This window comes from Pipra filicauda, unplaced genomic scaffold (genome assembly GCF_003945595.2).
Source record: "Pipra filicauda isolate LSUMZ 115617 unplaced genomic scaffold, ASM394559v2 scaffold64_size3178608_pilon, whole genome shotgun sequence".
Taxonomy (NCBI): Eukaryota; Metazoa; Chordata; class Aves; order Passeriformes; family Pipridae; genus Pipra; species Pipra filicauda.
In genome coordinates, this window is record NW_024104809.1 from 2,914,291 (window position 1) to 2,931,463 (window position 17,173).

General features: G+C 34.6%; 1 protein-coding gene across 1 annotated transcript in view; it reads right to left on the reverse strand.

Annotated features, from left to right (window-relative positions):
- LOC113991306 (ABI family member 3 binding protein) overlaps positions 1-17,173 on the reverse strand; it is a 143,114-nt gene that overhangs the window by 78,590 nt on the left and 47,351 nt on the right. Inside the window, exons 7-13 of the mRNA XM_027727497.2 lie at positions 14,141-14,192; positions 13,709-13,771; positions 12,728-12,823; positions 10,195-10,272; positions 6,330-6,410; positions 4,958-5,032; positions 1,770-1,835 (exon numbers count right to left, since the gene is read on the reverse strand). Coding sequence (XP_027583298.1) covers positions 1,770-1,835; positions 4,958-5,032; positions 6,330-6,410; positions 10,195-10,272; positions 12,728-12,823; positions 13,709-13,771; positions 14,141-14,192 — 511 coding nt within the window. The remainder of the gene's footprint in view (positions 1-1,769; positions 1,836-4,957; positions 5,033-6,329; positions 6,411-10,194; positions 10,273-12,727; positions 12,824-13,708; positions 13,772-14,140; positions 14,193-17,173) is intronic.

Consider the following 17,173-nt stretch of genomic DNA (forward strand, 5'->3'; position numbering starts at 1 on the left):
TGTGAAGCTGGAAAATAAAAGCAAAAATTCTGCTGTATTTGACAGCTCTATTCAAAACAATCCTGTTTTGAAGTGACAAGAACTATCCTGAAACAGGATCGTATTCTTTTATGAGTTGACAAAACCTCTGGGTAATATTTAACGCATTATGTTCCACAGAAAGGTAGAGTCTGAAATGTACAATAAGCAATTGTGACTTGAAAATTATTTCCAAGAACATGCATTAATAAACAGATACCTAATGCAATTAATGACCAAACTGTTTTCAGAATCACACAAAAAGAAGTTGAACTATAGAGTTAAAAAGGAGAAATACAAGGCTATTCAAAATAGGAGAACAAATTATAAACAAAATGTAGGAAACTGTGACTGCATGAAATTTTTGTTTAGAGCTCCTAGGATCAGGAAAGAGGATATAGTGGTGTTGAAACTGGAGAAAGGAAGAGGATGACAAAACAAGAACTGGACCAAATGAAACATATAAACTGCCTTTTGTCAGATGTGTAATGGTGGACAGCTGCAATCAATGTCCCCCTCGTTAATGGATTTCCTTCAATGCTAATTTCTTCCAAAAACATATGCATCAAGCATTACCCTACTGGCATGCTAATGAAATGAAATCTTTCCAACTGGCTATCGTCTTACTTTTTTTCCTTCTTTTGGGTAACTGTTAGTTGCCCCAAGTAAATAACATCTATAATCTAAGAAAAACACATAATAGAAATTTTCTAAGTACCAAGGCAGTGTCTGAATCTTCAGTGATATGCTTTTATAGTGCTATTTTTGAAATCTGGGCACTTAGATTTATGTCTAGATTTACACAGAAAGGCTAAAAGAAGAGCTACAGTTTCAAAATATGTTGGAATTTCTGAAGTTTCCATTCACCTCTTGCAACTCTGAATATTTCAGCAAATCAGGATATTCCACTTATGAATCTCAGGTGTGGACAGGCCTATTTAAATTTGATATTTACAGTAAGTCTAATTTAATTTTAAAACTGAGAATTACATGCTGTTGCCAAATACAGAAAAACCTCTGAACTACTAGTTCAGTATTTCATATAAAATTTCATTGAAAAATCTGATATTTTGATGCAGCACTTTCATACCTACAGCTATTGTTCATTTATGTCAAACTAAACAAACTATTTAATGAGAGGCACTATGTCTCCTCTAAAAATTCCTAACTGTCAGGAGGATTAACCTTATGAGAAACCATTACTGGATCTGGTTGGTTGCACTTCTATGGTACCAGATGGTTTGGATCCCGAAGAAACAGGCTATTTTTCCTCAAGAGCTGAAAAAAGAACCTGAGCTTAAAATGCTGAGAGACCCGTGACTTGATGGATTAGCTCTGAATAGCTTAGTGAAGGCTGTGCAATTCCAGAGCAAAGCTAAGCAAGATGGCAGACGGTCTGAAATGAGACATGAGACAACTGCCATGACAACAGGAGATGATGGCTGGCAATACAGTTTTCTGGCCTGAAATGCAAGTTCCACATGCCTGAAAGGACTCTTGCCAGCAAGGAATTCTAGGTAAGAGCTGCAGCTCTGCAGAAAGACAGGTATTGACAAGATATGACAACACTTTCTTTAAGCAGTTTTTTAGCCAATAACAGCTGGTTACACAGACAGAAGAATGGTGAATAATCAGCTCTCTGTGAGTGTTGGTAGCCAAGGTTCTAAAGCAGATCTTAAGATTACCATTTGCAGATCTACATGATGCTAAGATAACGGGAAAAAAAGTCATAAAACTAATCTGCTAATTACCCATTTCCGTCTCTCTGGCTTCTGCAGAAGGTAGAGTTATGGGTTTCAAGGCTGGACTCTGAGTAGCTAAGAGCAAACATGAAAAAAATTTTTATCATTCCAAGACAGACACTCTCCTTGCAAGTGATACAAAATCTAATTTCACCCACTGTAACTAGAAAGTTTTTGTTTGGTTTGAAGGTCTCTTTGTTCTATTAATTTTTACCCCATTTATATTTTGGCATACATTATCTAATCAAACTGAATCCATATTACTTAAGTGGTTCTTATTCACAGCAAGGCAGCTACAACTCAAACACATTACCTTTAATATTCACAGCACTTGCAGGTCTGTACAAACTGGTCACTATTACATTATGTACAACTTTTTTTAAAGGAGTTGTAATGGGAAAAGATAAGAAAAGAGTAGTACAATGAAGCTAGTGAAATAATCGTGAAACATTAGTAAACGGCACCTTTTATCTGTTATCTGTAATGAAGACTATTACAAAGTACTTCTGTTTATTTAACTTTGAAGTATGGATAACCTGAAGTGTGCTTTAATGAAAACAGAGAATCAAGATGGAGTTGGGCATTCTTACCTAAAAGCCATTGTGAACAAATTTTCACAACGGGTGTGGGTTTTGCTCTACTGTCCTGCTTCTAAGAAACAGATCCTATTCAGTGTGTCCTGGCCAATAAGTATTATTCTTTCCAGTAAACTCATCTGCACCAGTCACTTATGCCCATTCAGTCATACCTGAATTTAAAATTTAAACTTCTCTGAATGCTTGAGATTGCAAAAACATTGAAATAAGTAGGTGTGTGGTTCATTTCCAATGTAGGCAATATGAATATATGCTAAAAAGTGAACAGACTTTTATTTCTTATGTTGGATCTACTTTCCCATTTATTTTCAATCCATTTTATCACATTAACAATTATAATTTCAGGTTATTATCCTGATATAGTTGGACTCAGAAGTTGGACCAGACGACCATTGTAGGTTTGCGACTGGAACCATTCTGGTCTATATTTGTAGTTAAGAAAATAATACCAAAAGCCATATGATTCACAGCTTTTGGCAAAAGTTTCCATTGATCCATTCACATCCAGTAAGAGCTATGAGAGATTTCTCAAAGGTATCAGAACATTGAAGGCATGTTAACAAAGCTATCTTTTCAGAAACATTTGAATTCAAAATATGCTGACCACACAGGAAGTTTATAAAACAAAGGAGATATCTCCCTCTAGCACAATCAAGATAGAAAAAATAAAGGGAAAAAAAAAGTCTTCAGGGGCACTAGGGCAGAATATAGGTCACAGGCACTTGAACTTCGTAAATTAAATTTTGCTTTCTTTGCTGATTCTATAACAGCAGGAGATCGAGGCATGCAGAGGCACGGTGCAGAGAAACCTCCTCTGAATAACCACCCCCTCACTCTTAAAGAATATCTTTGACTTCAGCATTGACTTCATAGATACTCCAGCTGACCCAGTGGCTGGGCCCAGCCTCACACAATGAACTCCTTCTTTTGCTAAGTGAAACTAATGGAAGATATCAGAACAAAACCAGAATAAATACTTGAATGAAACACGTATTTTGCCTCTGTTATCATTCTATCTTTACCACTGAGACAAACATAGGATTGTGTTATTATTCCCCAGTAGAAAGCAAAAGTACCTTATATCACTTTACAGGATCACCTTTTCAGATTTTCAGCTACGTTTATAGCAGAAAGATTATTAAATCATCGTGTTTCTCTCTTTCCAATGCTGTCTCTAACTGGATTTAACTGAACATCTTTCACTACAGTAAAAATAAATGTCTACACCCATCCCCTCAAATATATCTGGAAAGGAGCTGTCAAAAAAATCTATCAAATTAAGAACAAATTGTGAAGATCATATTCGTGTTCTTGAGAATGTTTCAAATACGCATTTCAAGAACTAAGAGATGTTTCTGGAAATTACTTTTAAATTCGGCGTACTACGTTATGCAAATGTATGCTATCTAAATAAGCCAGCACTATTCTATGATAACTTCTTGACTAATGTTTAGTGAAATATAAATTTATCTGATTAATTTGATTAAAGGACACTACAGGTAACTAGTGTAATAGCTGTTAATACAGAAAGCAGCAACAAGCAGTTGTTTGGGTAAATTTGGCTATACAAGCCTGTTATGAAAACAGAGGTCTTGAGAAAGGAAGACACAGGTTATGATGTAGAAGAGTAGAGGCATGAGATGATAAGAGATGGGGACTGGGCATGGTACTGGACACCCCATGCCATAAACAGCTCAGCAATGGTCAGTTGTAAAAACTGCACACCTGGAGCTGGACAAAATTAACTTTAGGGATAACAACAAGAACAGAGAAATAGTATCTAACATACACAAATGGCTCCCTAAATGGTGAATTCAGATCTAAGATGTCTCTTAGCAGAAGAAAGAAAGAAAGAAAGAAAGAAAGAAAGAAAGAAAGAAAGAAAGAAAGAAAGAAAGAAGGAAGGAAAGACCATTCAAATTTCCATTACACTAAAAATAAATTATTAACGTTATACACATACACATGATATTCATATATTTAAATATATATGTCTATGAAAACATATATACATATAAATGTGTGGATATATATAATATACAACATAAAAAAAAGAAAGGAATGGTGTGTTTCTTCTTTGCCCATAAGACTTTGACCACAACATTTTGACCCTAGCACAATTAAAAGTATTTTGAAAACGTGAGCAGTACCGCTTTCTTAAATATCAGGCTTTGTCCTGAAGTTCATTACCAAACAACCAATGAATCTAATTTATCAATACTTAAACCACAACAACATGCACAAATTATGGTAGTATTTTAATGAAGCATACAAGTATTTGGCAAAATACATGAAAACCCACAAAACTGATGTTGGCTGGAACAACACTCCAACTTTAAATATAGTCACTCTCAAAGCTTATAGGGCTCTTCCCAGAAAATAATGAAACTAAGTGTAAGGTACACAGTTTTACATAAGTTTTATCCTATAGATATGTTAGCCCATATATCCTCATGACCTTCTGTTTGTTTGTCTTAAATGAAGCATTAATCTGTCACAGCAACAAAGCAAAACCAGGCTTAGAATGAAAGAAGGAATTTGTAAGTTTTGTGAAGATAATTTTTCACTAATGTTTAGTCACATCTACAAAAAAGTAATTACCACGATCTGCAAATGGAGTTTTTGGAGCATCGGAGATTCTGGATCCAGAAGGAAGTAGCTGTATGTCATTAGAAGCTATGATAAAAGAAATAACCAAAATTTTATTTGATTAAGAATACTACAAGACACAGCATGGATCTATATTTGGCTTATATACCACCCACTCCTGAAAACAATGCCATTCACTAAAAAAGTAGAAGTAGTTCCAACCTAGGAAAAAAACCACATGGATTTGTCATGTGAAAACGTATGTGGAATATGAAAGATACTACTTTTTCCCTATTGTAATACAAAGATCCATCAATCACAGGAATTTGATAATGAACCTGTATCAGTAATTGTGACCACCTAGTTTGAAATTAATCAAGGATTCATCTTGATGGAGTTTCATATTTTCATCTTTAAAAGCGTGGCAAAAACAAGGAAGTTTGAGTATGGTTAAGAAAAGCTGCGTAAAAGTTAAAATGAAAATTAGATTGATGGTTTAGCTTCAGTAAATTCTGGAAATCTCCTTGCAACTGTAAATGAAAAAAGACAAAATTGTGAGTGAATCAATAGGATTACATAAAAATACATTTATTGAGAAGCATTAGCTGTCCTCTTCATGGGAAGATCTGTATTTCAGTCCTGCAAGTGTTCCTGATCCTTCCCTTTATAATACATCTTCCTGTATGGAGCCCACCTGTACTTTAGAAAAATCTAACCAAAGTTAAAAAAAAATAAATGCAATCTCAAGTTTCGATTTGTCTTCATAATTTTACATGGCTTGGATTTAAAAGTACAAACAATAAAGTCGACATTAGAGAATTTAGAATTCTGAATGCCAGAAGTAAATAGATACTGCTCCAAATCACAAAACTAACAGTACAACATTGAGACAAAAAATGAAAAAATCAGTAGAGTTTTTCTTTCCTTGAAGGCAAATACAATTATATCACATGTAATATAAAATTGTCCTTATGTATGTTGATGTTGCCTAACACTCTTGATGTTACCTAAAAGAATATGTCACCAGAAGAAAATCAGGGAGGTAGTTATTTCAATTCTATCACTGAGGATAATTTTACAGATGGAAGTTTTATGTTATGTCAACCATGCAGATCACATAGACAGAAAGCATTAATTTGAAAAATAAAATTGAATCACCCAGTAAAATCTGCAAAAGACTCAGTTCAGCCAGAGCTAGATGTATCCTGCTTTATATTTCATTCCAGTGTGAATCACTGGAAACACAAAAGGAACCAGAATTTTTTAATTAGTACTTCCTTTGGAGCCAATAGAAAGGGGATGCAGCAAGTAGTAGAAAAGTTCTGCTGGAGGTGAAAAAAGCATCTAGTGAAAAAAGAAGGTAAAAAGCACCAAAATTAGTTACCCGGTATGTTTTGAGTTTGCACCAATTTGGGTTTAGGCGTTGATTTAAATTCTTCAGGTCCATGTGTTTTCTCAGCCTGAGCTAGAAGAAAGAAGCTTCATTTAATTTAGAATCTCTCTACCCTTTTCTTTATCTACTGCCCAAAGCCCGCTGCTTTCCTTGCACCATTTTATGTCACCTGATTAAAGTAATTTCTACAGTTGCTTGATTCCATCATGATTAATATTTAATTTTGTTTTCAGTTGTGTCTGTATGATTTTTTGGATTTATTTTGTTACAGTTTCATATAAACAAAGGAAAATGAGAATCACAAAGATTTCTCCTGTTATTCTGATGTTTTGTTAATCCTCCTAAAATAAAAATTATCAGGAAAAGAATAAATATTCACCTATAATACCTCATCTCTTTCATTTTTCTAGTAGTAATATAACGGATTTTGATTTCCATTCATTCTTCTAATTCCACATCTTCAGAGTAAAGCATGGGCAGTTTATTAAACAGCCATTAAATGTACCTAAACTGAACCACTGGTCATGTTTTAATGTATTAGTGCATAACTGTACTCTTCCGGAGTTTCACATAACAATTGATTCCAACGGTAAGTAAGTCAAGATCACTTTCATCTTGCTGGAGATCCCATGGGCATTTAGTCAGTGATACAGTACACACAACTGGTCATCTCAGATCACAAATGACAAAGCTTATGGATATGGAACACAGAATGGCAAGGTCTCAGCCTTGAATGTGACAAGAGCATTATTTCCTTCCACAGAGCAAACTGCACAGTAGTTAGTACATGTTGGTAATTAGAAGAGATCATTAATATTGGTGATCAGTATCAACATAGCATTGGTTTTAGTATTCATTCAGTTTAATAAAAGATCCCTTTCTTTTGAGACACAAAGACAGTTACTTTTGTTTTTCCAGCATGGTCTCCGTGCTTTTTCCATAATCTACTGAATTTCCAAATTCCATTTGGAGTCATTATCTGTAATCCATAATCCATAATCAACTAATTTTCCAGAAGAACTGATCATGTAGGTTTATAAGCTTGTTATTTCCTTTCCTGAAAAAACGTGCTGTTTTCCATGTTCTAAATACGGCTACAACAATTATACTATTTTCTGGATTGGAATATGGTACTTTTCAGTGCCACAAAATCTGAAATCTTTACAGATGTTGCCTTATTAGGACCCAATTCTGCTTCTAAATCAGTTACAGTGCTGTTACTGTCATCAGTGAAAGGAGGATTCATTCTACAGAGAAGTTAAAGCAATTTATCTCTATGAAACCTGTGGGAGAAAATTCATCCATAAGAGACACTGAAGCAACAACTAACAAACCCATACCTCAGAAGTACTACAGAAGTTAACATTTCTCATTGGTGAGATGTAATCATGAAAAAAGCCCAAACAATTCCACACCGAAAGCAAATACAGAATTTATTATGCTTTGGATTTATTTTTAGAGGTCAGATGGTTTGCGCTCATATGAAGCATGTCTTGTCAGCTAAATTATCTGAACAAGCTGAATAAGATAAAGCATGCCTAGAACTGAGACAAAAGAAACAAAGTTCTCCTCAGTTTTGCACAGAACATTGTAGCCATGACATGAAAAAAGAGCGGACTTTTTTTGTGGAAAAAGATACAGGAAGTAGAGAACTTAGGCTCTGAAAGCTAAGTTAGAGAAAAGAAAAATGCCTCTGACTTTTCCAGGGCACCAGGTAAACGAGGCTTACTGTACTGGTTCAAGTGTATCTACAAAGTAAAATGTTAACACAACCAAGAAAGGTAAGTTACCTTACTGTGACAGCATAGAGTACAGCAAGAATGCACTTCAACAATGTTTCTTAAACTATATTTCCTCTAGCTTCTCTTAACCCTCTCTTACTCCACAACAGCAATTAAGATATTCTGATGAAAGTAATACTCTCACTCCTGGTATACCACATAAGCACAAGGAGAAGTCTTCAGGGGCCGGAAGAAGAGGCCAGAAGGAGCACAGGAGGAACAGAACTTGGGAAACATGACAACAAAGGAGTTATTTCAACTAAACATCAACCCTAGTTAATGGATTCAGAGGTGGTACTTTTTATTTCTAACCCATTCCTTATTTCACAAATTGAATTTGCTAAATTTCTAGTAGAATCCCTTACATAAAGAAATAACTAGCTTTTTTTTTTTTAAAAAAACCAACTAGTTCTTCCACGTCCCTGGCAAATGTGCTCATAATTCTGAGTGTTGGTAGGCTCCAATTTCCCCATGAATTTAATAAAAAGACTCATACTCCATTAAATGGGAAGAAAAAATGTTGCAGCATTTGAGATATATTAGACAACATTTCAAAGGCTGAAGAAAAAAAAACACTATGAATTTGTGCTGCTGTGTTAAGAATAAAATAATCCTGAGTGGAAAATATCATAACAAGCCTGGCAAAAACAAGAAATGAAAGAGCTTACTAACAGTCTTTCCATGGAAGTGCATGCCAAGGGAGGGGAGGCTGGAAATTAAGAAAATGATGGGACGCCTGGTTGACAAATACATTAAAAAAAATTACTAAACTGTATCACATGACAAAACACACCCTTTGATAAAGACACAGTGCAATGTAAGAACAGCCTTCAGACATCCTGCTTGCTGAAATACTTCAAGCTCCATTTTTTCCTTCTAGCATAGCTGATGACACAACAGCTGCAACAGCACAGAGCTCCTTTCAAATCAGTGTTCTGTTGCCACTTCTGGTACCAGTCCTTAAACCTTCCACAGCAAACAATTACTATGCTTTACTCAAAGAATCCAGTATGATTATCAAACAGTGATATCTGAATGAAATATAATTAAGTAGATCCTATCGCTAAACTCAATTAATTATGCTTCTATATTAGACTATCTCTCAAATGCAACCTTTGTAACAGGCTGGGGCTCAGATCGCTTGCTTAAGTTACTCACGAAAGCCTGGCTCAAATGCTTAAGTATTCAAGTTATTTTTCCATATGCCACAGCAAGACAGAATTATACTCAAAGAACGTCTTCCTTTTAGAGGATTCACTTTCATTTCCCACTTTCCTGACTTTTTTTTTTCTCTTTAACTGAAACACTGTAATTGTAATTAATACATTCTTTAATGTAAGTAGTGTGACACACTCTTATTTTAATGAGGCACTGGTGCTGAGAAAACAAATAATGACTGAAAGGAATGGTCATGGGAAAAAAGGACATGGAAACAAAATGACAAAGGAAGCATGAAATGGAAGATGAAAATTATTCTAAAAATTTTAGTAAATAACTATTAGTGTGACGGAGATAGAGAATGTGTTTAATTGTAATAAATGGATACTAAATTCTTACAAAAAATAGACAGTACTTGCCAATAATTACCATGTATAATACAACACATCATTCAACTTCATAAACATACAATTCTGTGCTAAGTCTTGAGATGACAATGTTTATGGTTAGAATTACTATATAAACATAATTACAGAACACAAAGGAAAGGAAATAGAATGAACCAATTCTCTCCTTCCCAGGTGCCACATTTCATTAAAGTCAGTATGTCAAGGTGTATCACAAGAAAACTCTTTTTGTCATTCTTCACAATTTCAAGATATCCAGCACCCCACAATTTTAATTCTAAGGGATTTTATAAACCTGATGATTGTATCATCTGAAACTTTCCTCCAAATTTAGGTTCAGATTTTTGTCCAATTCAATAACTCAGTGTTACCAATTCAGCTACACTATCCTCCTGTCTTCCAACTACTGACTTTAACTGCAGATTGAGAAACACAAAGATGGATTTAATTTTAGTTTATATATTTGGCAAATATATTACACAGAGTTTCTAAAAGTAGAATTTTCATTACCTGGAAGGGACTGTGGGGAGATTTCTTGAACTTCTGGTGTTTTGGATTCAGCAGGCCATATTCCAGTTTCATTCTGAGCTAAAAGGACAAAAACATTAGAGAGTAACTGCAAACATGTATCTACTCTCTTCTACCACAGATCTATTTCTGTCCCACTTCAGTCTGACAAGGTAAGCCAACATGGATAAATGCGGAAAGCTGAATACCTTTAGGAACCAATGAACTTCCACTGCACAATCAGTACAAGCATCTATCTAGTTATGCTAAGCACATGCATTTTTGGTTTTTCTTTGTTCATTAAAAAATACTCTAAATACAAAATTTACAGAAAGGATTTAATGCCTTATGAATCTTTACTTTCACAGTGCAAAATGGTTTCCAGTGTTTTTCATTTTTCTAGCATTTGAGCTAGACAGTAAAAATGTTTTTCAAAATTAAAAGATGCAATCTAGTTCTAAGTGCTATACAAGAACAGTCTAATAAAATTTCAAATGCAACGGAATTGTCATACTAGCCATGTCCTTATTTTCCTTGATATTACTTCTAACAATTACAGTGGTATGACAGTAGTCTTCTATTCCAACAGATATAAAGATATTTCAGTAGGGGATACAGGGAAAATTAATTAATTGAATTAATCAATTTTTATTTTAATTAAATTTTTTTTTCCTGGACTACTAATATTAAAACAAACAAACAAACAACCCAAAACCTCCAAACTGTAAGGGTTTTGACTAACTTAAAAGAAAGAAAAAGTACTTTGAGAATTCTTTTTTTTTTAATTTTGTGATACATTATTTTGATTTTTCTAAATAATACAGAATTAAAATAGTTTCAGTAAGTCAGCAAATCAGAATTAGTCATGACTTCACACACAGCATAAGCTTTTCAGCTTTTTATTTTAGACATACACCATTCTCAGGCACCACTGAAAGACACCTGTATAGATTTAGACAACATATAACACAACTTTTTGTCAATTACTTGATACATTTATATTATTTCTCAGAGTATTTTTGCTTGGCTTTTTACAATGACTCTTCTCTGGTTTACAATCCTTTGAAATTCAGGAGTCCCTTGTGTGAATATCCATGCACTTCATGTTCTTTGATAAGCAGAACATAACAAAGCATCACTTGTCTGCCCTGGTTATTTTCTCAAAGATGTTTGTGTAACCTGCTATAAAGAGTGGCTCCAAACTGGCATCACACCAGCTACAAATTTTAGACATAGGGTACTCAGATTTAGAAGTCCAAGTTCTACACTCAGCCAGATGAGCAAGTTGGACATCTCTAGGACAAGTAACACTACCTCTGTCTTTTTCTTCATCTTTTGCTCATAGTCACATTCTGCAATTTTTACTGTGCAAACTACTGAATCTTATGACCTATTGGTAAAAAAAGCATCATTTTCCTGCAGAAAGATATAATTTTACTGGTAGAAAATGAAAACAAATGTAAAAGTTTTAGATAGTGCAGTTTAAAACTGATACCAGAGGTCTTAAAACATGGTTTTCTAAAAGTAAGAGTTATGAAAAATGGATTTGTCAAAATATGTTCTACTAAGTTTGTTACCTGTACATTATACACATGTTAATGCTAAGGTAGCGATAAAGAGCTCGTTTTCCATGCTTGATATTCAAAGAAAATATCAGTAATCAAGTTAATGTGTGATTAATGTTATTATCATTATTAAAAACTCTTAATGCTCTGTAATATAAATACTACAATTATGTTTCTACAGTTAGTAGCCACAGATGATGCGAAAAATATTTGTGTGTCAAATGCTGGTAATACTAATTTTTAAGGAATTCAACCTCAATATAAACATATTCTTACTCAAACACATTAAAATATTATTCTACTGGGTAGCTCTACCCTTGCATGTATCAATATCTTAATAGAAACAAGCTCTGCTGTTTCCCCCCTACAAAGAAAGCCATGCTGAGAATGTGCCATGGCCTGCAATGGAATGACAGAGTAAATTAAACAAAGCAGAAATAAGAAAGAAAAAGAATCTGATCCAGTTGTTTGAAGTTCAAATTAAGTATTAAGACTAGTCAAGCCAAAAGCCATCAGCTCCAGAACTCTGTTCAAGGGATCTGTGAAAGATGTACTTGGGGATTATCAAGGTTTTTAAATATAGCTTTATTTTCCACAGTTATGCTATTCAAGGATGATAATGCTAAATGAAAACCTCAGTTAACGTTTTTCCTCTGGGTTTCAGGTGTGTTCACAAGACACTCATGAAACCTGTACTGAAGAGTTCTAATTTCTGGTTGCCATTTTAAATGGATTTCATAACAGATAATAAATAAGAATTTCTCCTTGAAGTACCTTAAAAAACCTGTCCACCTGTTTTAAATTAAGTGAATTTCTATGAATCCTTATAAGTCCAAGCTAATTATTAAATATAAAATAGAAAAAAAAGTTGAAGAGGAATAAAGGACTTTTCTGCTTGCACACATCATCTCACATCACTACACTTCTGATACTGTTCACAAAAAATAAAAGTTTAGTTCATTTCTGCTTACCCAGTTTTTTCCTGGATGCCGGAGATAAGCCATCTATTGTAAGGAGAGGAGGAAGTTTCTGCTGACTTTCATTGAGGCCTGGAACAATAAGGTGCACTACAGAGAAAGATGTGTGCCATTAATTCCAAAAGAGATAAAAATACACAGTCTGCCCTTCAAGATATGTGAGCAACTACTACTAAGCCACTGGGAGTTTAATCTGAGTATCTGGGAAACGAGTTGGTTCTATTCTGTAATTATCACTCCCATTTGACGCTATTTCCCCTTTACACCACTCACTGTACTATCACTATTTCATGATTAATCAGAGTTAAAAACAACTCAATACTGGAACGTACAACCCTGGAGTACATAGCATCACAGATGCTGGGACATTCTGTCTTGTGTGCCAAGAAGACGACGCCAAACTGGATTAGTAAGTATATGTTTGATTCTCATCAATATATTAAAACACAAAATAAGGCAAAGTTATGCAGTTATAGAAAATATTTCCATATATAAAGGACTAAACACCCTCCTGAATCCAGGAATAAATTGGTCCCAAGGTGCATGATGCAGTGAGCCTTTCGTGTCTACTTCAGGCAGACCGGTAGTTCGCCACGCTGAACACTATATGATAGACTTTCCCCTGTTTTCATGTTCCCTATAGTCTAATTGCAAATCCCTCATCTCAACAAGATCTTTGCCTCAGAACTTCACTTGAAGTATAAAAGAACTTGGTTTAAACAATTTCTTTGTTTACAAAACACTATTTTCTTTTATATACAAAGACAATGAAATGATTCTATTTCACTTAAGCTACAGCACTCTTGAACCATCTGTACCACCATAAAATGTAACAAATGCTGTCTGAACCAGCTGCAGAACACCCTTTGGTATGCAAGGAAAGAACTATCAAGGTCAAGAAAATTAAAAGCATTTCAACCAAGTTCTAATTTTCAACCAAGGGTTAACAAAAATGATAAGAATTCTTTTAGTCACCTAATATTGCTCCTGGGAGAGAAGAACTGTCTGGTGTTTTTGGCTGTGTCCGATTTTGAATAACTGTGGAGACAACACAGGCATGTGAAGCTAATTTTAAAAAAACTCAAAATGAGAAACAAAACCACACCGGAAACAAGCCTCAGCATTCTTAAAACCTTCCCTCAACTTAATACTTGCAGATGAGGACACCATAATCATCCTTTCTCTACTCACATTCAGTTTAAGAGACTGCAAACTATGTTTCCTCTACATCGTCTCTTCATTGTGCATCTCTTTCCTGTGACATATCAATTTTGGTGAAAAATGATATTCTATGCTTATGTTGTTATAGGGTCAGCTGCAGACCATCTCATTACCCTGACATTCATTTTCATCTCAAGTTACTCTTGCGGAGTATAAGAATAAATTAAAGAAAATATACAAACTTACCTTGTTTGATTATTGTGACTGGGACCAACTTCTTATTATCACTCAATATAAGCTGAGAAAAGAGAAAAAAAGAAAAAAAAAGCCTTGGGATAACTGCCATGATAGTAATTGAACTTTCTGAGTAATAAAAACAGAGGGCTCTAATCCAATACCGCGCCTGCCCCAAGTTAACACTGGATATGGCTCTGGCCCTAGTCAGTGATGGTTACACTATCACTTCAGTTCCCACAGGCTAGTGTGGTAATACTGCATTTTGATCTCCTTCTTTCAGCTTGAGATGTTTTGCTTTATAAAAACACAGTATTTGACAGCTTAGGAATCCCCAATCCTTTTTTCTCTTAGGAATCTCTTGAGCACTCACTGGAGAGTAGTCCAGAAAGCTAATAAAAGCTGAAATTTAACTACAGCAAAACATCTGAAACAGATGCAATTACAAATTTGGTCACAAGATACAAATATATCCCCAAGAATATTCTATTTCGAACAAAAACTATTCCAGAACCAGGTGCACATTTGTAAACTATCAGCACTCTTGGGTGCATAGCCTGCTTAAAGTAGATTAACTCAGAGTAATTTCATTTGGTGAAATTATTTCCAAAGTATATGTGGTCAGTCACCCCTGCGCTTCTTACATTTTTTCTTGCTAAATATTTGGACTAGTCTGCTGTTCACTTCTCTTTGACCCAGATTACTTCCTGCCTAAGTGTGAATGCTTTCAATTATATTGTTAGCATAAAAGGAACATGTGAATAGACCCACATTTATCAAAAGAAAGAAAACAGCCGATATCAAAATTATAAATTAGTATTTGTAACCATACATAAGGATTAGGAACAACTTCTGAAAGCTTAACAATATGATCAAGAGATGAGATGAGGTAAACTCTAATGTCAGCAATATAAAAATGCTAAATACTTTAAAAGGAAATTTTTTTCAGTTATATCTGAGTTACAAGAAAGAAAATGACTCAAACAATCACCTTTCCATGCTAAATGTATACTGCTAAAGTCACAATCAGATAATGTTCATTTTGCACTTTATGATATCTGGTCTACTTCATATGAAAGAACACTTTCATAAAAAATTCATCATTCGATTACAAAATGTTAATTATTTACCTAAGAATAACTATTTTTGTTCTGTTCTAAATAATTTTGAAATGCTTTAAAAACAATTGTTGAGTACACATTAAACACATACCAAAGTCTAAGAAGCTGGAAGAAGGCCAATCTCCACAAGTAAGATGAACCATTCGTCAGGAAAATGGATGGAGGCTACTTATTCTGTGAAAATCATTACTTTCTGCTACCTAATACCAGTTTTGCATTGGCACGAACACGATCTTAAATTAAGTGAAGGTTTCAATCATTGTCATTAACGAAGGATGGAAGAGACTCTTCCTTTTTTACTGCTTATGTTTTTCCTTTTTTCTTAACAATTTCTACATTCCTATTTTGTTTTCTAGTAAAAAAACTGTATTGCAGATGAGCACCTTCTGAAGTAGCCCTACTCTTCACGTGACTAGCAAATGGGATGAAATGTATTTATCATAAAAAGGTGTTTATTTTATTGTATTTCTCATCAGAAACCTTACAATCAAATAAACAGCTCTGAAGTTGTAGTGAGAAATTATGTAACTCCACTGCAGAACTTCTAATCATAATTATTACCACTAAAAGGTTCTTGTATTGAGAAGAGCATTCTTTCTTTTTTGAATAATAATGGATGACTGTAATGACAGCAATATAAAAATGCCAAAGACATTTAAATACATTCAAAATTTAGTTTTTCACTCAGGAACAAATCCTTGACATGAAATCCTTGTTCCCCACCTGTAGTAGTTACACAGCTCACCTGCATGAAGCTGTAAGTGCTGCATTTGAAAGCTACCACCATGTTGTCAAAGCTTTCTTCTCAGTCTTCAAAAAGTGAGTACTTTAGATATTTCTATGTCTAGTAAAATGTATTACTTAGACAAACTATTTTGGAAACATCAGCCCATCATCTGTAGGAATGGCACTACCAATCGTATTTTTCAGGCAGGGAATATAAAGCATATCGGTATTAGGAACATTAGTTACTAAAATGATTGTTGCCATCATGAAAGAAGATGGCAAATAAGATATTCCTAAAGTATTTCTGAGGAAAATTAGAGATGTAAATTATACCACAAGTCAGACATCTTAACTTCTGACCATATAAAAAAGGTGTATTGCGTCAAGGACTGCAAGTCTCAAACCTTTTGTGAAGCGACACATGGCAACGTTGTTTGAAGAGACACTTGTTCTTTCTTTCTCTGTTACATTCCAGTACTTCAAAAAGCCAAAACTAACTGGTATACACATAAGATACTCCTCAAGAATAAGTTTTGGAAGAGTGAGAATGTTTTCTTCTGCGATTTAACAAATGGTAGAAGCTAAGAGTCCTTTTTGGCTGGAAAAATTGAGGAGGACGCCACCTTTCAGACTGATATTATGGAACTACAGGAACCTAATCAGAGAGAGGAGGAAATAAATTTTTACTGCGTTCTCTCTGCCCTACCACCACCCATTGTTTATGAAGGGAAGAAGAATGACCACCTCTAGAACTCTCCTTTTCTTCTGCTCTCTCATTAATTGTAGCTCACACAGCCCCAGGAGCTTGGACAAACTTAAAGAATGAAACTGCCAAAAGAAACACAAGCTGATGTGTGACCAATGTTGAAAGGGCAGAATGACTAGATAGATCAGTAATGTTACTTTAACAAACAGCCTTTAAAAATGTCCTCACAGAGAAGAGTTAGGACCATGCTGATATGAGTCAGTTGTGTCTTTGGAGCAAAATAAGGCACAAAAAAAGCTTGGCCTAAATAACACTCATTCTGGCTTTTCACCACTGAAACATAGCCCACCTAATGCTGTGGAAACTGAGGTAGTAATGCACACTGAAGAGCAGGCCACTCTCTGCTTCCCGGCCTTAGTTTTATGGCTTTTTCCACCGCTACAGTGAGAACGATAGAAGACTTTTCAGAATAATCTGTGGAATGTTTTCGTG